We start from the raw sequence: 20,383 nt of genomic DNA on the forward strand, positions 1-20,383 counted from the left end.
CAATCAGGGCATGGATGTTCAATTTGTGTGTGTGCGTTTTTCTGTGTTTGTGATAGGTAGAGGCCTTGCGACGAGCTGATCACCCGCCCAAGGAGTCCTACCACACGTCTAAGATCTAGAAAAACCGAAGTGAACGGAGAAGTTCATGGAGTAGTGCCAGGGGGGAAAAAAACATAGGTACAGGCCGTGGAGGCCTATGGTGTTGTAAGACGTCGAGGCTCCCACATTTTCTAGACAATGGGCTCACAGATGACGGTGAGGTTAGTTTTACACGCCAGCAGTCCTTTACCCCCCAGGGAGATTCCTGATACTCATTTCTGTTAGAAGTTGAGTCGAACCCAGGTCCATAGCGCGGCTGGAAGGATTAAGTCAATTAAAAATCCAATGGCCTCATCAGGAATCAAACCCGTATCCTTCTGGTTTGTAGCATAGTGCATCAGTCAAATACGCTACCGCGTGTCTCCATTATATTGAAGCATAGAAGAGATGATTTTCCAAAGCCATGTGAGCAAGTACAAAAGAATGAAATAGGGCAGCAACCGTTATTTCCCTATCACAGGATGGTGTTTTGGGGCATTACAATCAGTCCCCTTCGAAATGTGATTCTATATTTTGGCTGCGCTCTTTTCTGACTGACATTCATCGTATGCGCGGCAGAGTCGAGAACAATGCACTGACTTCTCACTGCCTCATCAGCGTGATGAATGGCAAACAACAAACACAATAACGAGGATGAAGTAGGGAGGAGGTGGAAGTAACGAGACAGAAAGCAGAAGAGGAGGAAGCAGGCCGTCTACGAAGTGAAACAGAAGTTAAGAAGTAAAATGGTGGTTTGTACATATGTGCACTTCTTTCAGGCGCTTAAAGGGTAGTCCTTTATAACAGAAATTATTTTAAGGCGTAATAAACTTGAGAAAAGGATTTACTTTGGCTGTAATCCGTCACTGTTGGGGTACGGTGCGGGATACAGAAACTGTACAATCGTTGCAATGTCGTCATCTTCTTGTCATACACTTATTTTCGTTGACTCTCCAGCTATACTCATGGCGGTATGGTGAAACGAAAGGTAAAGTTGTCCATGCGTTTATTTAATTAAGCACTACGCCATGAAGGCCAAGAAGAGAATGGATATATATGGAAATTTTCTCGACCTCGGCACTAGTTGGAGGCAAGTGGTCAGCTTCATGCCCCGGCTGCTTTAACCTCGGTGGGAAGACACGGTACCCATTGGACAGGACGCTGGGTGGGCCACAGAGAAATCTGGACGACGTGGAGAAGAGAAAATTATTGAATCTACCGGGACTCGAACTCCGATCCCTCGGTCGTCCAGCCCGTAGCTAGTCGGTATACCGACTACGCTGTACCAATAAAATTCATTGTGGAGAAAATGTCACTATAACAACCGTAGCTTAAATTATTATACGTTTAGTTTCCAAGTCTGGCTACGAGCATCATGACAAGTTCGACGCTTTAGGAGTACCGAAAAAAAGTGAACTTGATGGAACTTAAAAAATCGATAAATGAATCAGTAATTGAGTTCTTAGGACGATATTTCCAGACTTACTTAGGTTATGATGTGCTTAAAATCTCCTACAAGGGCTTATAGGACATTTTTTTTTTACTAACACATTAACCTACCCATCATAAAATCTTGATTGAATGGTCTAAGTCCAAGTGTGAGGGTGGAGAATTTGATGACAAAATGCGCGACTGCAACCAAAGGAAAGGGGGAATTCGAAACCGAGAACATGCCAGCTAATAGCGTAGTTCAACGCTCTCCCATGCCCACGGCGGCTACTGCTGGTAACAATTGCTCTACTTGTTACCAGCTTCAAGCTAATTTCTTGTTTGGCTTATTTTTAGACTCTGAAGATGGAAATGACATTCTCCACCGAAGCGTCGGTTGGTTCTCAACGGAATGCACGGCGTTATATCTCGGAAGAAAAGATCTTCAGATACATTTTATCCGTGATAAATGGACGTAAAATGAATTATGGAAAATTGCAGAGAACGGGTTGATATGAGTGCCTGGCTGGAGTGCGCAATGTCACCCTTGTTAGCATTACGTAGGCCCATATGAATTTCATTAAACACATTCCAGAGTGGACTATAAATTTAACGCATTGTTTTATATATGAGCTCACAACATCCCCCGTCCATACTTTAATTCCAGAGCGTAAATTTCATTTGTAAAGGAACCTCCTTGGACCGCGTGAAGGCAAGTGTTGCAGAAGAAACCGCCAACTTCTGAGGCGCTATATTTTGTAGAAATATTAATCTGATTTAGGTGAGCAAAGTCGAAAATTGTGAAAGGCACGAAATTGAAAAAAAAAAACAACATTTCTTTTCATACTTAAAAGGATAGGCGATAAGAGTCACAGATATTGTACCCCACACAATTTTATTTTCCATTGGTCTCTTTCAGATTGGGGAAGAAAAATAATGATAAAGTTGTTATGTATAAGCTTTTATAAATTTGAGCTTTTCACACAGCCTTGTACTTAATGGGTAAGGGGGCTCTTGCCTCGGGGTAAAGCAGCTGGGGCGTGACGTTGACCATCTCCATCTAGTACCGAAGTCAAGAATAGTGGAACTATACCCCTACTCCCCTATACGTCTTCATGTCCTGGTGCTTAAATAATTTATCAGACGAACAGCTTTTACTTTACAGGAAAATTTAATTTAAATTCTATGTAATTCTTATCACTTAGGTTTAATTATTTTCTATATCTACTCGTATCTCATTCTGCATTTTTGTTCCACTTATGGAGTTTAAACTTCAGGTCCTATCTTCATATTTCCTTTCTCCCTAAAACCTTCCCCTTCAATCCGTTCCCTTCGCTTATATCTGTTTTTCATTCCACAGAATTTCTTTCTTCCATCTATCTTGAACTGTCCTTTGAACCAGTCGATGTCATTTTTATATATATTCCTTTCTATTCTATCTGTTATCGCCTCATACAATTCCTTCCATTTCCTTTCTGATGATACCATTCTTCATTTTACATATTCTTGTATGTCCTCTCCTTTATATATATTCTCGAGAAAAGAATTCCTGCTGAATTCAGTTTTCCATATTCGTTTGAACGATAGCTCAATTCCACCCCCCACATACATTTACGTTCCCGAATGTATTACAGCTTTGATCTTTGTAGTTTCGTCTGTGGCACAGATGGTTTAATTTCTGACGACATTTTCCATTTTATAGCCAGAAAAATTTATACTAGTTTGATAATTTCACTATTACACAGTACATCATCATAAATACTTATTTATTTCTTTATTTAAAGGAAGTTTAAATAGTGCAGGCTACATGACTCGAATACCATGATGACTAATCAATAATAAATCTGAAATTATGGGCAAGGTGAGGCCGCGTCTACACGAGCGCACAAAATGCGTCCGTTGTAACGCATGTCGTGACGTTCGTTGCAGAAATAAACAAGAGAGGCGAATGCTACACTTTCTTCTGGCTCCACTACAGACAAAAAACTACGCACCGCATTCTGCAACTGTGTGGTGTCCTCAACAACGTCCTCAGCAAAGTACGTTCGTTACAACGGACACATTTTGTGCGCTCGTGTAGACGCTGCCTAATAATAGTCGTGGTCTAGTTTGATGTAATGTATTGATATTTAACTGGAGAGACTGGGATAAATCATGCAAATCCTCTGTCTAATTAGTTGGTCCCCTAGCAGTTCAGTGACGGAAGGATTCTGTCTTCTAGGATATTACGCCATGTAGTTCGTCAACCGACGTTTCGGAGACTATGCCGCCTCCATATTCAGGCTCGATGAATAAACCAAGCAAGAATCCAGCATGAGACATGAGACATGTTGAGACATCTCAACAGACTAGGAGTGTCTAACGTCAAAACCCAGAATATAAAATAAGTATAAGAACCGTTATGAGGACTCAAATCCTACACGGACCAGTAACTAGTCAACTAAGTTACGAACAACTGACTAACCAACTGGTTAAGAGAATGGCTGATGAGCCAATCGAAACAATGAACACGCCAGCCATATTCTTCCATGAAGAGTTGACGTCATTCAATGGGTAAGTATTAACCTTCACTCCGGACGCAACTCATTACAATTACAAGATCGAATTATGCGCAATATTGTCACGTATCGGGGTATGGATTCTGGATTAGATGAATGGATTTATTGGTGTTCCTTTACAATTACACTCAGTTCTGACAACTTACAATCACTGGCCGTCTACTTCTCGCTCCATTCCTCACTGAACCAAGAGCGTCTTCTCTTCCGCTGTGACGAATGACGAAAGACGAATCACTGCTCACACACTGAACTCCCTTGAACGACGTCTGTCTGACGAATCCTACTACGAATGAATTTCGACTGTTTTCTAACTATAAGCGGCAGGAACATAAGACACCATATTGAACTATTAATCTTCCTTCTCCGTTTTTACAGGAATGTCTTTGTTTAGCCACTTGCTAACTAGCAACGACTTGTTTGTTGCTATTCGTTGCAGTGGGAACGTGATTTCCGAGCCGTTGCTCAGCAATGAATTGTACCGTCACAATATATATACGAGCTTAATGAAAACATACCGCTTCTATATATATGTTCCTAAACACTTGCTTTGTATTCAATACAGAACTGTTGCTAGGACAGTGAAACAACCACTAAACTCATCACCACATTAATCACGTAACACAGGCCTACTGTAACTTAATGGACAGAGTTTTGTACAAATAGCCAAGATAGAATCCCAGTCAAAAAAATTTAATCCAGAAACATTTGAAGGGTTCTGTCTTCTGGGCTACAACGCCGTGTAGTCCGCCAGAAGTCAACCGAAGTTTCGGAGGAACATATCGCCTCCATCTTCAGGGTGGAAAAATAAGCTGAGCAGGAAATCAGCGAGAAAGCAGGCTACAAGCAGAGCGTTATATCTCAGAAGAGAGAATACTATACTCGTATAACGACCGCAGTGAGAACCTTAGATCCTACAAAAGCATTTGATTAGGTATAATCAAAATCGTCACTGCAAACTCAAAAATAAAAGAGTCTGGATCAGTTATACAGCTAATCAAGTAAAATACAGCTTCTCCTCGACAATCGTAATAAATCACTGCAGTGATACACAACTGCATACAGTAGGGCAGGCCAGACCGCCATCGGCTTTCTAATTTCCCCCACGGATATTCGGCGCAAAGCACAAGAACATCAATTACCTCAACAACAAGAAAGGAACTCAATCTTGCGTGCCTGCTTCTATTCAAGTTTTGTCGCTGAGAAGAATTCTAATCCCATTAAAACTTTGAAAGAAAATATCGAATTTCATATACAGTTCCAATCCTAGTGCTTCAGTAACAACTTATACGGGCCTACGTAGATGGAGACAAGAAATATATATGAGGGCATGGAAGGAAGGATCGAATACTTTGGACAAACAGCCAGGCAGCGAGATAGCCTGAAACATTAACACATTGACAGTATAGTTAGACAGACTGGAAGTAAACAGAGACAATTATGTTATGTAGCAATCTTACGGTCGAGATTAAATGAAATGAATGAAGTAGCTAATTATATAGGGACATCAAATTACCATTATTTAAAATGAGACAAAAATTTATAAACAAACAACTGACAGACGGACAATCGGACATAGAGATATATAGGTCGACAGAAGGTAGGACAGGCAGACAAATATTCGGTTAGATAAATGGATAGACAGACATATATATATATATATATATATATATATATATAGATAGATAGATAGATAGATAGATAGATAGATAGATAGATAGATAGATAGATAGATAGATAGATAGATAGATAGATAGATATAGATGAACACATACACAAGACAGACATGCTCATAACGTGAGCAGAAGGAGAGCAAGGAAACATTACTGGCTGGCAAAATATCAACTCGTGTAAGTCGGACAGTGGAACTTATGGGTCAGTGCTTAGAAATTCTGTTTCCTATTCCGTAGGTGTCGAGTTCTGTTCGTGTCCCAAAAGCTGCTTACTCTGGACTAAAATTATACGTGGATTTCTTGAGCCCCTTCAAGGAAAGGGTGACATAGTAGTGTAACACACGCCACCCCCATTTCAGTCAACATCTTTCCTAATTGACTTCAAAGTGAACGGTGTGTAACTTTCACGGTTGTGAAGGCATCATGGAATATGAATGTCGAATAATCAAACGAACAGAACTATTATAATTTTCAATGGCAGGCATGAATTCTTATGACACATAATTTATGAAATACGTAAATACAATTTTTATGAACAAACGTAATTCAGTACGAATGTCAGTAAACTAAGTTATTCGAATGTGATGACTGTACTTTTAAAGCAGAGGCCATGAAACAGAAGGGAAGTCCAAATTAACTTATGCTATTTTCATTAGAAGAAAATCAGTACAAATGCTCGTATTATGTTTCTGGACATTATCAATCGTCCCGTCTTTATCTAAAAACACGGTCTCCGTAATATAACATATGGCAGACATTTGAACCAATTTCGACGCCGGCATCTATTATATTCCTATAGGCATCCTGGCCGGTCACGGTAGCCGAGCGGTCTAAGGCATGCACTGTTTTCGCTCGCTCGGAAGCCGGGATCGTGAGTTCGAATCCCACTCAGGGCATGGATGTTTGTGTGTGCGTTTTTCTGTGTTTGTGTACAGGCAGAGGCCTTGCGACGAGCTGATCACCCGCCTAAGGAGTCCTACCGAATGTGTAAGATCTAGAAAAACCGAAGTGAACGTAGAAGTTCATGGAGGTAGGTCTAGGCCCACTGGGGCTGTAGTACCAAGGGGGAAAAAATATGCATCCTGCGTCTCTCTCCTGTTCTGTAACTTGTGCGATAAAGGATTTTTTAATTCGGAAGCGTCTGCATCAGTAAAACCTCACAAACTTGGCTGTTTGTTCCTTCGGCCCCTCACGAACAATTTCCCCTGACAGAAGCTGCTTCTCTTCATACACAGTTTACGTTGCTCATCTGTTACATTGCACTAAGTTAGTGAGTTCTGATAGGTTTGCTGTTGGATTATGCTATATTGGAGTACAAGAAGACATAAAACTAGAGATTTGCACTGTTCATTTCCCTTGTAAAAATTTCTGTGAACTTTTGGGGACTCGTAAAAATCATGTTCGATTTCGGAAAGTTTACACGCAGATCAGTCAAATAACAAATAAATTACACGGGGAAGTACATGTATACATCTTTGAAACTGTATACTCGCTGAACTGATCAGAAAGTTATTTGCATTTATGAAATTAGAAGATTCTTCAGTGTCTTCACAAATGCTCTTCACTGGCTTCTCCCCTGAGCCATTTGGTTGCAGTCCACATCCTTGTGGAGTTAAGAACCTTAGGGTTAATTGAAAATCCGGAATAATTTGAGTGGAGTGAATGAGGAATACCATGAAAAATTCAAGCAACATATTTCAGCAGAGAGTGGCTACCTTCACAATAATATATTATTTAGTTTTATTTCCATCAGCACAACATCTGTACAGATACATCATCATCATCGGCAGCAGCCTCAACAAAATAGCCTTTTTTAGTCATAGCCTCCCTCAGAATGTTCTGCCAGAGGATATCCGGTTTCCACTTCTTTGGATTTAGTAATTTTTACAGAGAATGTTGCCAGCCTTGCTTCTAAACCCCCAAGCTGGAGGACGACGTCTGTGTATTTATGTTCCCCCGTGACAGGGTGGCCCAATTATACCCCAGGTACCTTATTCCATTTTCGTTGCCTTATGCAATTCGCGGGTCTACTCTAGAGGTATTCTAAGTAGCTTCCACACACTGATGTATAATTATCTACTTCAGGTTTTCGTTTTTCGGCCATCATTAATCGATTTAACATATGCAGCAACTTCATCTCTAATTCACAAAGAATTCGCTATTTATGAAAACAGGTGCTGAGGCAAGTATCTGGAATAGAAATCGTTATAATATATGGAGCTTTGTAATTCATGAAGTTGAAGGTGCTGTCTGACGCTGTGTAGTCTCGTAGATGTTTACTGACGTTTCGGAGGAACATATTTCCTCCACTTTCAGGGTACATCCTAAAACACAGTCATGCTCATAGGCGCCGCGGTGAGGACTTCATATCGTGGTAATAATACATACTATTCATGGAGCAAAAAATGCAGCAATTACACATATGAAATTAATTATAACTAATTAAGCCGATCTTTTTTACAATGCGTAAGATAAAGATTTTTTTAAACAAGAGAAACAGCGAATAATTTAAAGAAAACTCCTCTAACAAAACAAGGAACAGCGTAATTTTCCTGGCAGTTCTTACGGACAGAAGAGCTTACAACCATGATTTTATTTGAAGATAACAATTTTAGTGTGTAAAAAGAATGGAATTAATTCCGGATAGTATTCTGTAGAGCCTTCACGGCTTCGAAGCTTTGGATACAATTATTGTAGGTACAGTTGTTCCGTTTATCAGAACATGATCATCATCATCATCATCATCAGTAATCTGTCAAGACGACAGGTCCACAGTCTCTTCCAAAACAATTCCTCCATTTAATGCGATCTAGAGCTTTCTCCTTCAAATGACAGTATCCTCTTCTGTCCCCAAGGTCACCCAGCATCATCTTACGTCTTCTTCCTCGTCTTATTATCAATTCTATCCGCCCCTCTATCTTTCCTTCGATAACTTCTTTTAGAAGGCAGTTTCTGCGTAAAACATGACCAATCCAGTTAGCCTTCCATTTTCTTATTTCGTGCAGAACATGATATAGTGGGAGAAATCATAAAAGACTATTGTATTGTAAGCAAAACTGCCACAGATTTGGGAGTAAAGTATGCAAAACCTAAACAAAATGTGTATGCTGGACAGAACGTCCTTGATTATAGGTTTTATCTCTCGTGCCTCAACCAAGAGAAGGGAAGGATATACGGAAATGTGTCAGCAGGTAGCCGGTCAGACCCTTTGTGGGGGAGGGGGGGGGAACAGGGCTACCGGGAGAGCATTGACCCAATAGCCTCGAGGCTAAGCTGTCGAGCGTGCATCTTACATACATATCTTTTTGTTATGTATATATTGTATTATCTTAACATAGTGTTTATTCATAGCGAAACGACTGAGTGACTGTCCGTATAACTTCACGTCTATTTGAGATTAGGGATTGAGGATCCTCCGTCCACATTTTCATATTACTTAGCTTCAGGATACAGCGCATTCTCTTGAAAATTTGGGATAGGATTAGTCAACATTTCATTAAATAATTCCAGGTTCTTCTAAGCATAAATCAATTGCAAACATTCTTCTCGTTAATTTAAGCTGGAAACCACACACACCGAAATTATTGTGGCATGCAGCATGCTTGAACTCTGCGTGTTAACAAAATATACGAGAGTCTTATTTACAAATGCTCACTTTATCACCATGATAGTCACTATCTGTTGGCCTGTGTGCAGCAAGGAGCTTCTTCATTATCGAATTTATGTGTGCAGTATATTTAAACTGTATAGTTTCTTCCGTTACAGCACCCCTCTCGAAGTGCCATTTTATTACTAGAATGAGGTACACAGACTCTAGATTAACGTGGAATATTGATCTTATCTTTTTAAGGATCAACAGGTGGACCCAAGATGGGTCCTCATTCGCCTGTGGAAACGTTGAATTCAGATGTTTGCAAGGAAATATCGCCAGACGATTTTTTTTATATAATAAACAGTTTTAACTGATGCCGGAAGCAGCGTCATCAGCAGCGACTTGAAGCACAGAGCAAATGATGCTCGAGATGGTTCAAGTTCGTATAGCAACAGGCGTGACCAGAGTGGTTTGAACGGCTGTTGTACTGCGATGTGGAAAGCAAATAGAAAAACTACCACATTATCACTTTTCCTGGATAGTCTCTTTCCAAAAACAGAAGATCGCATTAAGTGGAGAAACTGTTTTGGAAGAGACTGTGGACCTGTCGTCTGACAGATTACTGATGATGATGATGAAACAGTTTTACTTTTTTAAAAAAGCTGCATTTCAGGGAAAATATTGTGTTGTTTTGTCTTTAGAATTAATTCCTGTGAAACTCTTACGCTACTTTTCTCACCGCAATTTTGTGAACGAACTTGCCAAAATATACTATAGTTGAAAACACCAACCTTATGGAAATAGTTACGAAACAGAGTCAGTTTATGTGTCACTAACGGGCTGTTCGCAAAACATATCTCAGACGAGTTTCTTGCAATGGTTTATGATCCATGATTTAACCAAATTAATCGTATAATTCTTAGTTATTTTACGTATAGCTTATTAAAGCTATTCACACCAGAACGTTTTGAAAGAGAACACGAAATTGAGACCAAACACAAAATCATTTTTCCCGCCAATTAAATAAACCTATTTAAGAAACAGTCGTCTGGGATGTGGCACCGTGAAGATGTGGTGTTAACCGACGTTTCGGAGCAAAGTATCTCCTCCATTTTCAAGGTAGAAGGAAAAATAAATCCGCAAGCGAAGAGACCGTGAGAACCGGTACAAGCAGAGTGCGAGAATACGGCCAATTAATATGAAACACAATGACTTGAGTCTTGAGGAAAATCTGAAAATTTTGGCGAAACTTAGATGTGCAGAAAGACATAAATTTGGCATTTGGAAAGAAGAGAGAACAGTAATATTAATCGTAATTAAGACTACCTGATGTAGTTGATATTGAAAGTGTTCGTGTCTACTGTTAACAAGTTTTTTTATTGCTAGTGGGGTGGGACTAAGTCCCTTGTACTGCGGCCATTTCTGGCCTATTGTACCAGCCCCGGATGATAGGTGAGGATGATTGTGGAGCAATTGGTGGAATGAAGATTGGCAGGGGAAAGCGAAGTACTCAGAGAAAACCTGCCCTAGCGCCACTTTGTCCACCACAAATCCCACTTGACCAGACCCGGGATCGAACCAGGGCCGCAGTCGTGGGGAGCCAGCGACTAACCGCTTGAGCTATGGCGCTGCCCTGTAAACAAGTTACCTTAGAATCAAATACAGACGTGAGAAGAGTTCTCTGAGAAAGTAAATATCCAGTAAAATATGAAGGTTAAACTGTCCTGCAACAGGCCGTGAAGGCCAATAGGGTTTTGAGACGTCGAGGCTCCCACATTTTCTAGACAGTCGGCTCATAAATGACCGTGAGATTGTCAGCCTTACGCGTCGGCCGCCCTTTACCTTCAAGAAGAATCTTGGTACTCATTTCTGTTGAAGGCTGAGACGAACCCAGGACAATAGTGCGGCTGGTAGTTTTATACATATTTAAAAATTCCAATGATCTCACTAGAATTCGAACCCGCGACCTTCCGGCTTGTAGCATAATGCCTCAAACAACTACGCTGCAGCATACTCCACAACTATTCGTTATGGTTGTGTAAATAACATGTAAAAGTTTGTGACGACAGTATATTAATACAATTATTGTGTCTCTGGGTATTATTCGTCGTCCTGTTTTTATTTATTTAAAACACACAGCTTTTAGGGGACTGGATTCTATCTCCATCTTCAGATGGAACCTATTCAGGTGAGCCCAATCGATAGAGTTAGTCCCAATCTCCTTGTTCAATTTGAATATTTCCATGAAAACTAATTTAATTTGTGACAAATGAAAATATTTTGCTTAAAATGAGTACAGATAAATATGGACACATAAAAAATCATTCGGTAAAGGATAGGTCATAATAAAATAAAAATATGTCATTTGTAATATGGAAAATGTTAAAGATAAGACACTCAGCAACACAAATTCACTGCCTTACAAATGATCCTACACGGTCACAAATTATCACATTAAATGTCATGTGATTACTGTGGGAACATATCCTGAAAAAATGGCTACCTCAGGACCACGTTATGTCCCTCTATATTACAAGCAGGTGTCTCCCTCACTCGTGACCCCATTGATTTCCTTTTGTTAAAGCTTTCGGTTAGCTAGACACGTCTTCTATATTTATCAGGTACATGCCGCAATGTTCTCTTTGAATTTACGGTAAGTCTCAGCCTTTAACCCATCCGGTTCCTAAATCCATATCTGGCTGATAGCTGGCTAGACGAGTCTTAGGAAATTACGATCTCCAGAAGTCGCCCATGATCCCGATAATGGATGACAGCAAATCGTCTTTCTCCCCACGTAAGCCTAAGGAGAGGCTGAGCAGTGACTCTGACCCGTTACATTGTGTGTCTATACTTTACTGGGATCAGCTGGGATACAAGCCAAGGACAACAACATTTTTCTTGGACGTAGGAGAGAAATGAATGTACTTGAAAGTCCATAAGAAATGAATAGGGCAGCCATTTCCTCCACACAGTTTGGAAGAAATATCTCTCCTGAGTAATTTCATAAACTCCATGATTTTGCGTTCATGATGTGTATTTGTACTAACCATCTTACAGTGCACACAATTTCACCTTTCTCTTCACTACATGTTTCGACACACATGTGCCACAAATACGGCAATGACGGTTAGTACAAATATACATCATGAACGTGAATCAGTGCAACAGGACGCTAAAATATAAAAATTCCCTGAATTTGTTTAGGGAGCCCGAATGACTCAGTCGATATTGCAATGAGTTATGCGCTTGAAGACCGGGATTCGATCTCCAGCCGAAGGAGAGAGATTTTTCCTCCTCCACGGTGTCCAGACCGGCTCTGAGGTCCGTCCAAACTCCGATCAAATGGCTAAAAGGGGATATATATCTCTAGGGATAAAGCGGCCAGGGCGTGAATCTGACCACACAATTCCATCTAGTGCTGAAGTCAAGAATGGTGGATGATATTGTATTTTAGCGTCCTATTGCACTGATCTTCGTTTTCACACAGCGAGAGGTGCTGATGTTACATTGTGATGAAATATAAATGTTATAATTAAACATTGAATTATCAACTACGAGGTTGCATATGTACAGTAACTTTTAAAGAGCAATGTCGCTTTAAAAAAATTCAAGTAGCAAAAAAAGTACTATTGAAAGTGAGCGCCGTGTATTTCAAGAAAAATGGGAAATCGCCTATTTCTGTTGTGAAATAGAAGATAAAATTACATGTTTGATTTTTGGGCAAAATATAAGTGTTCCACTTTAGGTAATTATATTGAAATTATTCCTAAATAATAAATAGAATTAAATTTCCTTGTATCAAATCTAATGTATATTTATATTTTGTAGTGCGGCCCTGGAATATTATTTATAGGGCTGAGGTGGCCTTTTGTACAAGTTGAGTTTTACATGCCTGATCTAGTACATGTCCTAGGGGTCATGCGGACTCAGTCGAGGACACCTCTGGCCAAGGTTCGATCCCGCGTGTTCAGCAATCCGTTGCTTCGGGAACGATCTCTATAGATTACTGCGGTAACGTGTTTCGCCTCACCCGTTGGTACTCAGCGGCCTTCTGTTGTTCATCTTCGGGAGAAACGCGTTCATTGCTTCTGCACTTCCTACGCAACGGCCCATTGTTATTGCGTTTCCATGGAGGTATCTACTCCAGACACGTTACAGTATACTTAATATTTAAACTATTTTGCTGTTCTTTTGCTTCCATAGGATTTAATAAAATTACAGACTAAACTGAACAACTTTAAACGTTAAGAGCATTACAAATAGGTATGTCGGCTTCGCGGAAGGGAAACATAATTCCTACATTCTTCAGGTAAATTCATTTCTCGTTTGATATACACCATACTTATTATTTAATTAGTCTATATATATAAAGTTTTGCAGAATTGTACATCAACAAAACCTGAAAAGAATTAAATAAGTTAGGACATAGCAATTCCGAAAATCTCGACCGATTCTCGAGATAATGAGATGATACGGCACGGTACCCATCAACTCCCCTTGAAAACCGTATGAAAATTTGTACTGCTCATATTTATCTTTCTATACTGCCTCAGTTCGAAACGTTTTTCACTCCGGTAAATATTTAGTTTTTTTTTCTCATACGTGTCACACTTAAAAGCATGTAGTGTCGCTTCAAGGACTTCATGTATCTGTCACTGTCCTTCGATTTTAATTAAAACTGGGATTTGTCAACAATTTTAGTAAATCTCTGAAATATAGAATTTCATAATAATCCATTTCTTCTGCCCCGACATGTGGACAGAGAGACAGGCACGGCGAGGCTGATATGTTTGTTTTTGCAAATTGTAATTACGAAAGTGCCAGAAAGACGAAATGGAATCCAGATCACACTTCAAAGCATATTAAATACGATTCTACGTATCATATTGTTACGATTTACGTGTTTCACTGTAGACGAGGTTTGGATTGGTGAACGGATTTATTGGCCACTTACACACAACACTCGGAACTAAAAGTAATTACAGCGCTGTCGCTGATCACACTTTACAAATTATTACACTCTAAGTCTTCTCCAGTCTGTAGTGTCTTCACTAGTCCTTACTTGGTAACAGCTCCCAACATTGGAAATTCTTCAATTTCTGTGCTCACGTCATTACTGTCCGGCGAACAACTGAAATGCCAGCTGAACTATAGCGCCATCTTTCCTCAGTCTCCCTTGCAGATGTCAATCAGAATCACAGTTGCTTTACGACTGGCTAATATTCGAACCTAACACTTCCAGAAAACATGTCTACAGCATTATCGCTATGCCAAAGTACTCAGTCGGCAAAAATGAGATTCCTAGGCCTGTTACCTGGTCTCACAAGATAATGCCATGAACGGAAGCCTTCATCAGGAAAAAATTATGCATTTCAAACATTATTTGTGAAATTGAAGTATAACAGTTGGCTACAGTGGGTACAAAGAAAGGAAATAAATATTGATACATGTCTATAGAACTAACGAGAAAAGACCCTGGATGTCTGACGAAAACTAAGAGACCAACTACAGATTAGGGTTTATTTTACTTTATTCTTCGCCACAATCAAGCTGAAATGTTCGCAAAACTAACACACATATTACATAATAATTACTATATGACACAATAATAATCATTAATACTTGTAACTATTAAATAAAATATTTCCCCATATATCGTAATGAAATAGAAGAAAATATTATTTGTAGCTCCAAGAACAATGTTCAGCATAGTCATTTATTTAGAAAACAAATTAGTGTCTGAAATAAAATCATAATCAGAAGACAAGACGTCTTGAACCTGTGGAAAGGATGGAAGAGGGGCGAGGGCCAAAGCAGGCTCCTTGGTACAGGGCCAAAGGAGGAAGAGATAAGAAGAGAACATTAAGAAGGTGAATTCATAGGAGCCAGAACAGGCATTCGGCCTAATCTTTCGGGAGGAAGAGCAAAAATAAAATTATATTTATTGTCTTAAATGAAAGAGCAACTCGACCTCTCACCCTAACATCAATAACGTAGTCTGAGCATGTCTGAGGCTAAGTTTCTGAGGAGGATATTGGAATTTGTGAGGTATGAAGCAACAGATATTAGGGCCATAAAATTGAGGATGATGAGACTGACACTATACAGCACGCATGCGCAGGCTGGAATAACCCGAAGGCTGGCCATTACTTCCCCTACCTGCTCGTTAGGAAAATGGATACACTTGTATAAAGCGGAAAATAAAATGAATACAGAATAACATCATAAGCATATTAAAATGTCTGGAGTGCGAGCATTTAGAGAATGCCAGATTATTTTTAAGATACTTACAGGATGGATAAATAGAAGTTTATAGTCCTACGTAACTGCATGTGAGGAAGTGTTTTCAAATTATAGTCTACATTCACAATGATGAAGAATTAAAGAAAAGGACGAAAAGTAAATTCTTGTAATGAATATGGACGCAAGATCAGTTTGCTCCATTACGACGTTAATATTAGAACCAGTGAAAAACAACATCCGGCTCTCAAATAACCGACTACAATGTGTAACAAAACAAAAGCACCAATTGATGAAGGTGATTAAAATCATCAGAAAGGCATTAAATGAAGTCAAGATCATGAAGAAACAACTGCAAAACTAATCTGCTGCAAGCGGTTAGTCGCTGGCTTCTCACCGCGGAGGCCCGGGTTCGATCACGGGGTCTTGTCAAGTGGGATTTGTGGTGGACGAAGTGGCGGTGGGGCGGGTTTCCTCCGAGTACTTCGGTTTCCCCTGCCAATCTTCATTCCACCAAGTTCTCCATCACAATCACCCGGGGCAGGCTACAGTAGGCCAATCAGTGGCCGCCGTGCCGAGTGGACCCCAGTTGGACTCCACCCTCCACTAAACGAATAAAAAAAATCTGCTGCGACGTGTAAATATAACCGAATGAACGATTTAAAGTAATTCGCTACAACTTTTTTACTGAGCAAGATCGCCAACCTTGCATTCAATCCCCCACATCGAAGACCAGACCCCTGTATTTATGTCTCACAGTGACGGGATGGCCTAGTTATACCCCCAGGCACCAGATCCCCTTTTCTTCGCCCTCTACGACTCGCAGGGTTACGGTGGGGGCATTCTAACTCATAATATTACAAGTATATTGTAGCATCCTGTCGTACTTTTAAATTAATATCAAGTTAATTCCATAGTCTCACTTATAACACTAATATTCTATAAATCCTATGGAAATCTATTTACTTTAAAAGATTTACACAATATGTTTCGACCAATGTGGTCATCATCAGGTGTTAAAAATTATGAATGAGGAAACTACTGTCTTCTGTACCGTTGCTTAGATTGTCAATATTGGTCTAAATCGCTTTCACAGGAGACGATCACAGTCCATTGTAGTTTGATTCACTGAAAGGGATGTGAACTGGGGGTGACTAACGGAATGGAAGCTTTTGTTCCAAGAAAGGCGAATGTAATGCCGTCTATAGGAGGGAGAGTGAAATGAGAAATGAGCCAGGGAAAGCATATGTTTGTGACACCTCAAGTAAATCGCATTTAATTGAACCCCAGCATAGCTTAGCTGTTCTTCCTTACATGAGGTAAGCAGAGGTTGGAACTCTTGGAGGCGTAACTGAAGATAATATTCTGATTGCTTTCATAACCATTGCTGTTATTCTACAGGGTCGAATGATCACTAGATCAGCGAGTAATCATTTAGAAAGAGCATGACAAGAAGAAAAGAAAGTGTAATTTAAGCGGCGTTTGATTAAATGTATTTGGGATTAATATCTCTTCAATTAAATTCACCAAAATTTAAATATGCTATCGTATAATGGATCTTCGTCCACCCTAAAAAAATATAAAATTTCTAAATCATCTAAATAAACATCAACTCCTCAAGAAAGCCTTGTATATATCAGTAAATGTCTTCTGACCCACAGAATTAAGTGTCCATATCAACTCTAAAGAAACGTTTTATGCAGTTTATATGTAGACACCTATATATATTTAAGTATTAGCTCTAAAATCGAATGTTCAACATAATTTATTCTTCCCACTACTACAACTCTATTACAACAAAATCATCCACTATTAGAAAACGCTGATTTGTTTATTTTGATTTGGGTATGCGGAGAAATAAAAAGATTAATACGAAATAAAGGAAGGTAAATTAAGTGAGGTACAGCCAAATATAAAACGTCGCAAACTGGCAAATATAATTATAGAATTTATTGAAATAAAGCAATATTTTTGATATAAAATATCTTCGGTTTGGATGTTCTTACGCTACACGGCTGTGATTATAAGCAGGGCCGAGACTCAAGCAACAACTTAAGTTAAGCTGTTTGCAGTGTAATGGTCGGAGTGTGTTGCTTAAATTTGCGTAAGAAGCCCGGCTCACAATGTTGGGCTCGGTTGAGCACTTAACGTGTAGACTCCATTACATCCGCAGAACAAGACAGCTATATACTGAGAGGAAAGCGAAAGTGCTCTCGACATGCGGTAGGGACTCAGAACCATAAGCAAGTCTGGCGTTATGCATATTCAGAAACCTTACTCTTTACCATAAACATGAATTGTTTTTTTAAAGGAGGAACATTTTGAAACAAATCTAACCAGGTCTTGTCGAACTACAGCCCTTGGCAAGGTATACCAGTGTCATACCCATAGGCCATTATATCTACCACATTAACTGAACACAAATTACTCCCCCATTGGAAGGAAATTATTTGTAGGCTACCCTTCCGTAATTTTCGCCTCCTCCCGGAAGTTTTATTGATGTAACTTAACAAGGTTTATATGACCCAACTTTTAAGTTTTTATATGCCTCCTAAAGCCAAGTTTAGCAACTGTGTATAGTCGTTTATGATGCAGATGAAGAAGATATTTTTTGTTACAACCGGGCAGGAATTTACGAGACAGCCGACGGAAAGTGTAATGTTGGAAGCCACCGTCTATCTAAGCTATATGGAACAGCTCTAAGCAAATGAAGACGCTCTGCTTATACTATTCGAAAACTGAGATTGTAAAAAACGCATAAAGTCCAAAACTTGTTTATTGTTGTACTTATTTTGGCTTATTTTGGACTTCACCCATCATCCGGTATATGAAAGTCCAAAATAAGCCAAAAGAAGTACAGTATACACCATCGTCAGAATCCTTTCAAGTCAGAATCCTTTCAAGTCTATCTTTGTTTATTGTTATTGTGCAGTTTTAAAATTAGTGTGCAATTATATTTGTTACAGTATAATTCACGAAGATACTACGAATTAGTTAGAGATCCGGAATTTTGTATGAGTTTCATCACCCGTAACAACCAGAAGACACATATCTTAGAGAAATTGTATTTACCGCCTAAAGAAACAGTTGTAAAATATATCGTCATTACATTATTGTATGAACAGAGACATGTCTCGACACAAACTTATGATCAGTTTATTAATTTATCTACAGGTAAAAAGTAAGACTTCTTAAAATCAGTTCAATTGTACTGGTATCTTGGATGTGATGTCCTCGCAGCCGTGGGTATAAAGAGTTCTATCTTCTTGGATATAATGCTGTGTAGTCCGTTGAAAGTTAACTGATGTTTCGGTGGAGAATGTCGCTTCCATCTTCAGGGGCCAAGAATGAGGCAAACAAGAAACCTGAAAGCAGAATCACCTTTTACATGCTGGTTCCTTGCTTGCCTCATTCTTGGACCGAGAAGATGAAGGTGACTTATTCCTCCGGAACGCCTGTTACCTTTCAACAGACTATACGGCATCATGTCCTAGAAGACAGAATTCTCCACTTGGGTGATAACTCTCAATAATTGCTCATTTCAATACTCTGTACTCAGCAGATTATGCACAGATAGTGCATACGTAACGTATACAACGCGGTGTAGTCCACCGAAAGTCAACCGACATTTCGGAGGAACCAGGTCGCATGGATATTTGNGTGATGTCCTCACAGCCGTGGGTATAAAGAGTCCTATCTTCTTGGATACAATGCTGTGTAGTCCGTTGAAAGTTAACTGATGTTTCGGAGGAGCATGTCGCTTCCATCTTCAGGGGCCAAGAATGAGGCAAACAAGAAACCTGAAAGCAGAATCACCTTTTACATGCTGGTTCCTTGCTTGCCTCATTCTTGGACCGAGAAGATGAAGGTGACTTATTCCTCCGGAACGCCTGTTACCTTTCAACAGACTATACGGCATCATGTCCTAGAAGACAGAATTCTCCACTTGGGTGATAACTCTCAATAATTGCTCATTTCAATACTCTGTACTCAGCAGATTATGCACAGATAGTGCATACGTAACGTATACAACGCGGTGTAGTCCACCGAAAGTCAACCGACATTTCGGAGGAACCAGGTCGCATGGATATTTGTTAATTTATCCAAGATAAAATCTATCATATCAATGCAGTCACACATTATCTGAATCAGTTGAAGCGGCAATTTCTACTGAATAATATTTCAATATTCCTTGTCTCTCTCGCAGGATACACAGTGGGTCTGTATTATAAAGAGCAANAATGACACATTCCTCGGGAACGCCTGTTACCTTTCAACAGACTATACGGCATCATGTCCCAGAAGATAGAATTCTCCACTTGGGTGATAACTGTCAATAGCCTGCATGGGCATTGCTAATTTCAAGACTCTGTACTCAGCAGATTATGCACAGATGTGCATACGTAACGTATATACCGCGGTGTAGTCCATTGAAAGTCAACCGACATTTCGGAGGAACCAGGTCGCATGGATATTTGTTAATTTATCCAAGATAAAATCTATCATTCAATGCAGTCACACATTATCTGAATCCGTTGAAGCGGCAATTTCTACTGAAAAATATTTCAATATTCCGTGTCTCTCTCGCAGGATACACAGTGGGTCTGTATTATAAAGAGCAACCGTTTAATGTTTTTTGTGTATAATCGCTGTTTATTCTTAGAATTGTACAAAACAAATAACCCATGTGATTAAAGTATTTTTATAAGTTAGGACGAACCGTGTATATAATACACGCTATGTTTTACAGGAGTAATAATATTCCTGTAAGCTGATTTATGCCGGTCAAAGTAGCTGAGCGGTCTAAGGCATGCACT

The 20,383-nt window shown here is 39.6% G+C and overlaps 1 protein-coding gene across 4 annotated transcripts in view; it reads left to right on the forward strand.

Moving 5' to 3' along the window:
- LOC111867071 overlaps window positions 1-20,383 on the forward strand; it is a 391,471-nt gene that overhangs the window by 65,387 nt on the left and 305,701 nt on the right. For 2 of the 4 annotated variants that reach the window (XR_004513307.1, XM_033752580.1), the window contains exon 1: window positions 4,012-4,059. The exons of 1 other annotated variant lie outside the window; for it this stretch is intronic. Coding sequence is in view for 2 of the 3 variants with exons in the window: in XM_033752580.1 (XP_033608471.1) it covers window positions 4,056-4,059 (4 nt within the window). In the remaining variant the exon portion in view is untranslated. Of the gene's footprint in view, window positions 1-4,009; window positions 4,060-20,383 lie in introns of those variants that run through there. One more of the 4 variants, XM_033752585.1, reaches the window with a different exon arrangement.

This window comes from Cryptotermes secundus, unplaced genomic scaffold, assembly GCF_002891405.2.
Source record: "Cryptotermes secundus unplaced genomic scaffold, Csec_1.0 scaffold219, whole genome shotgun sequence".
Lineage (NCBI taxonomy): Eukaryota > Metazoa > Arthropoda > Insecta > Blattodea > Kalotermitidae > Cryptotermes > Cryptotermes secundus.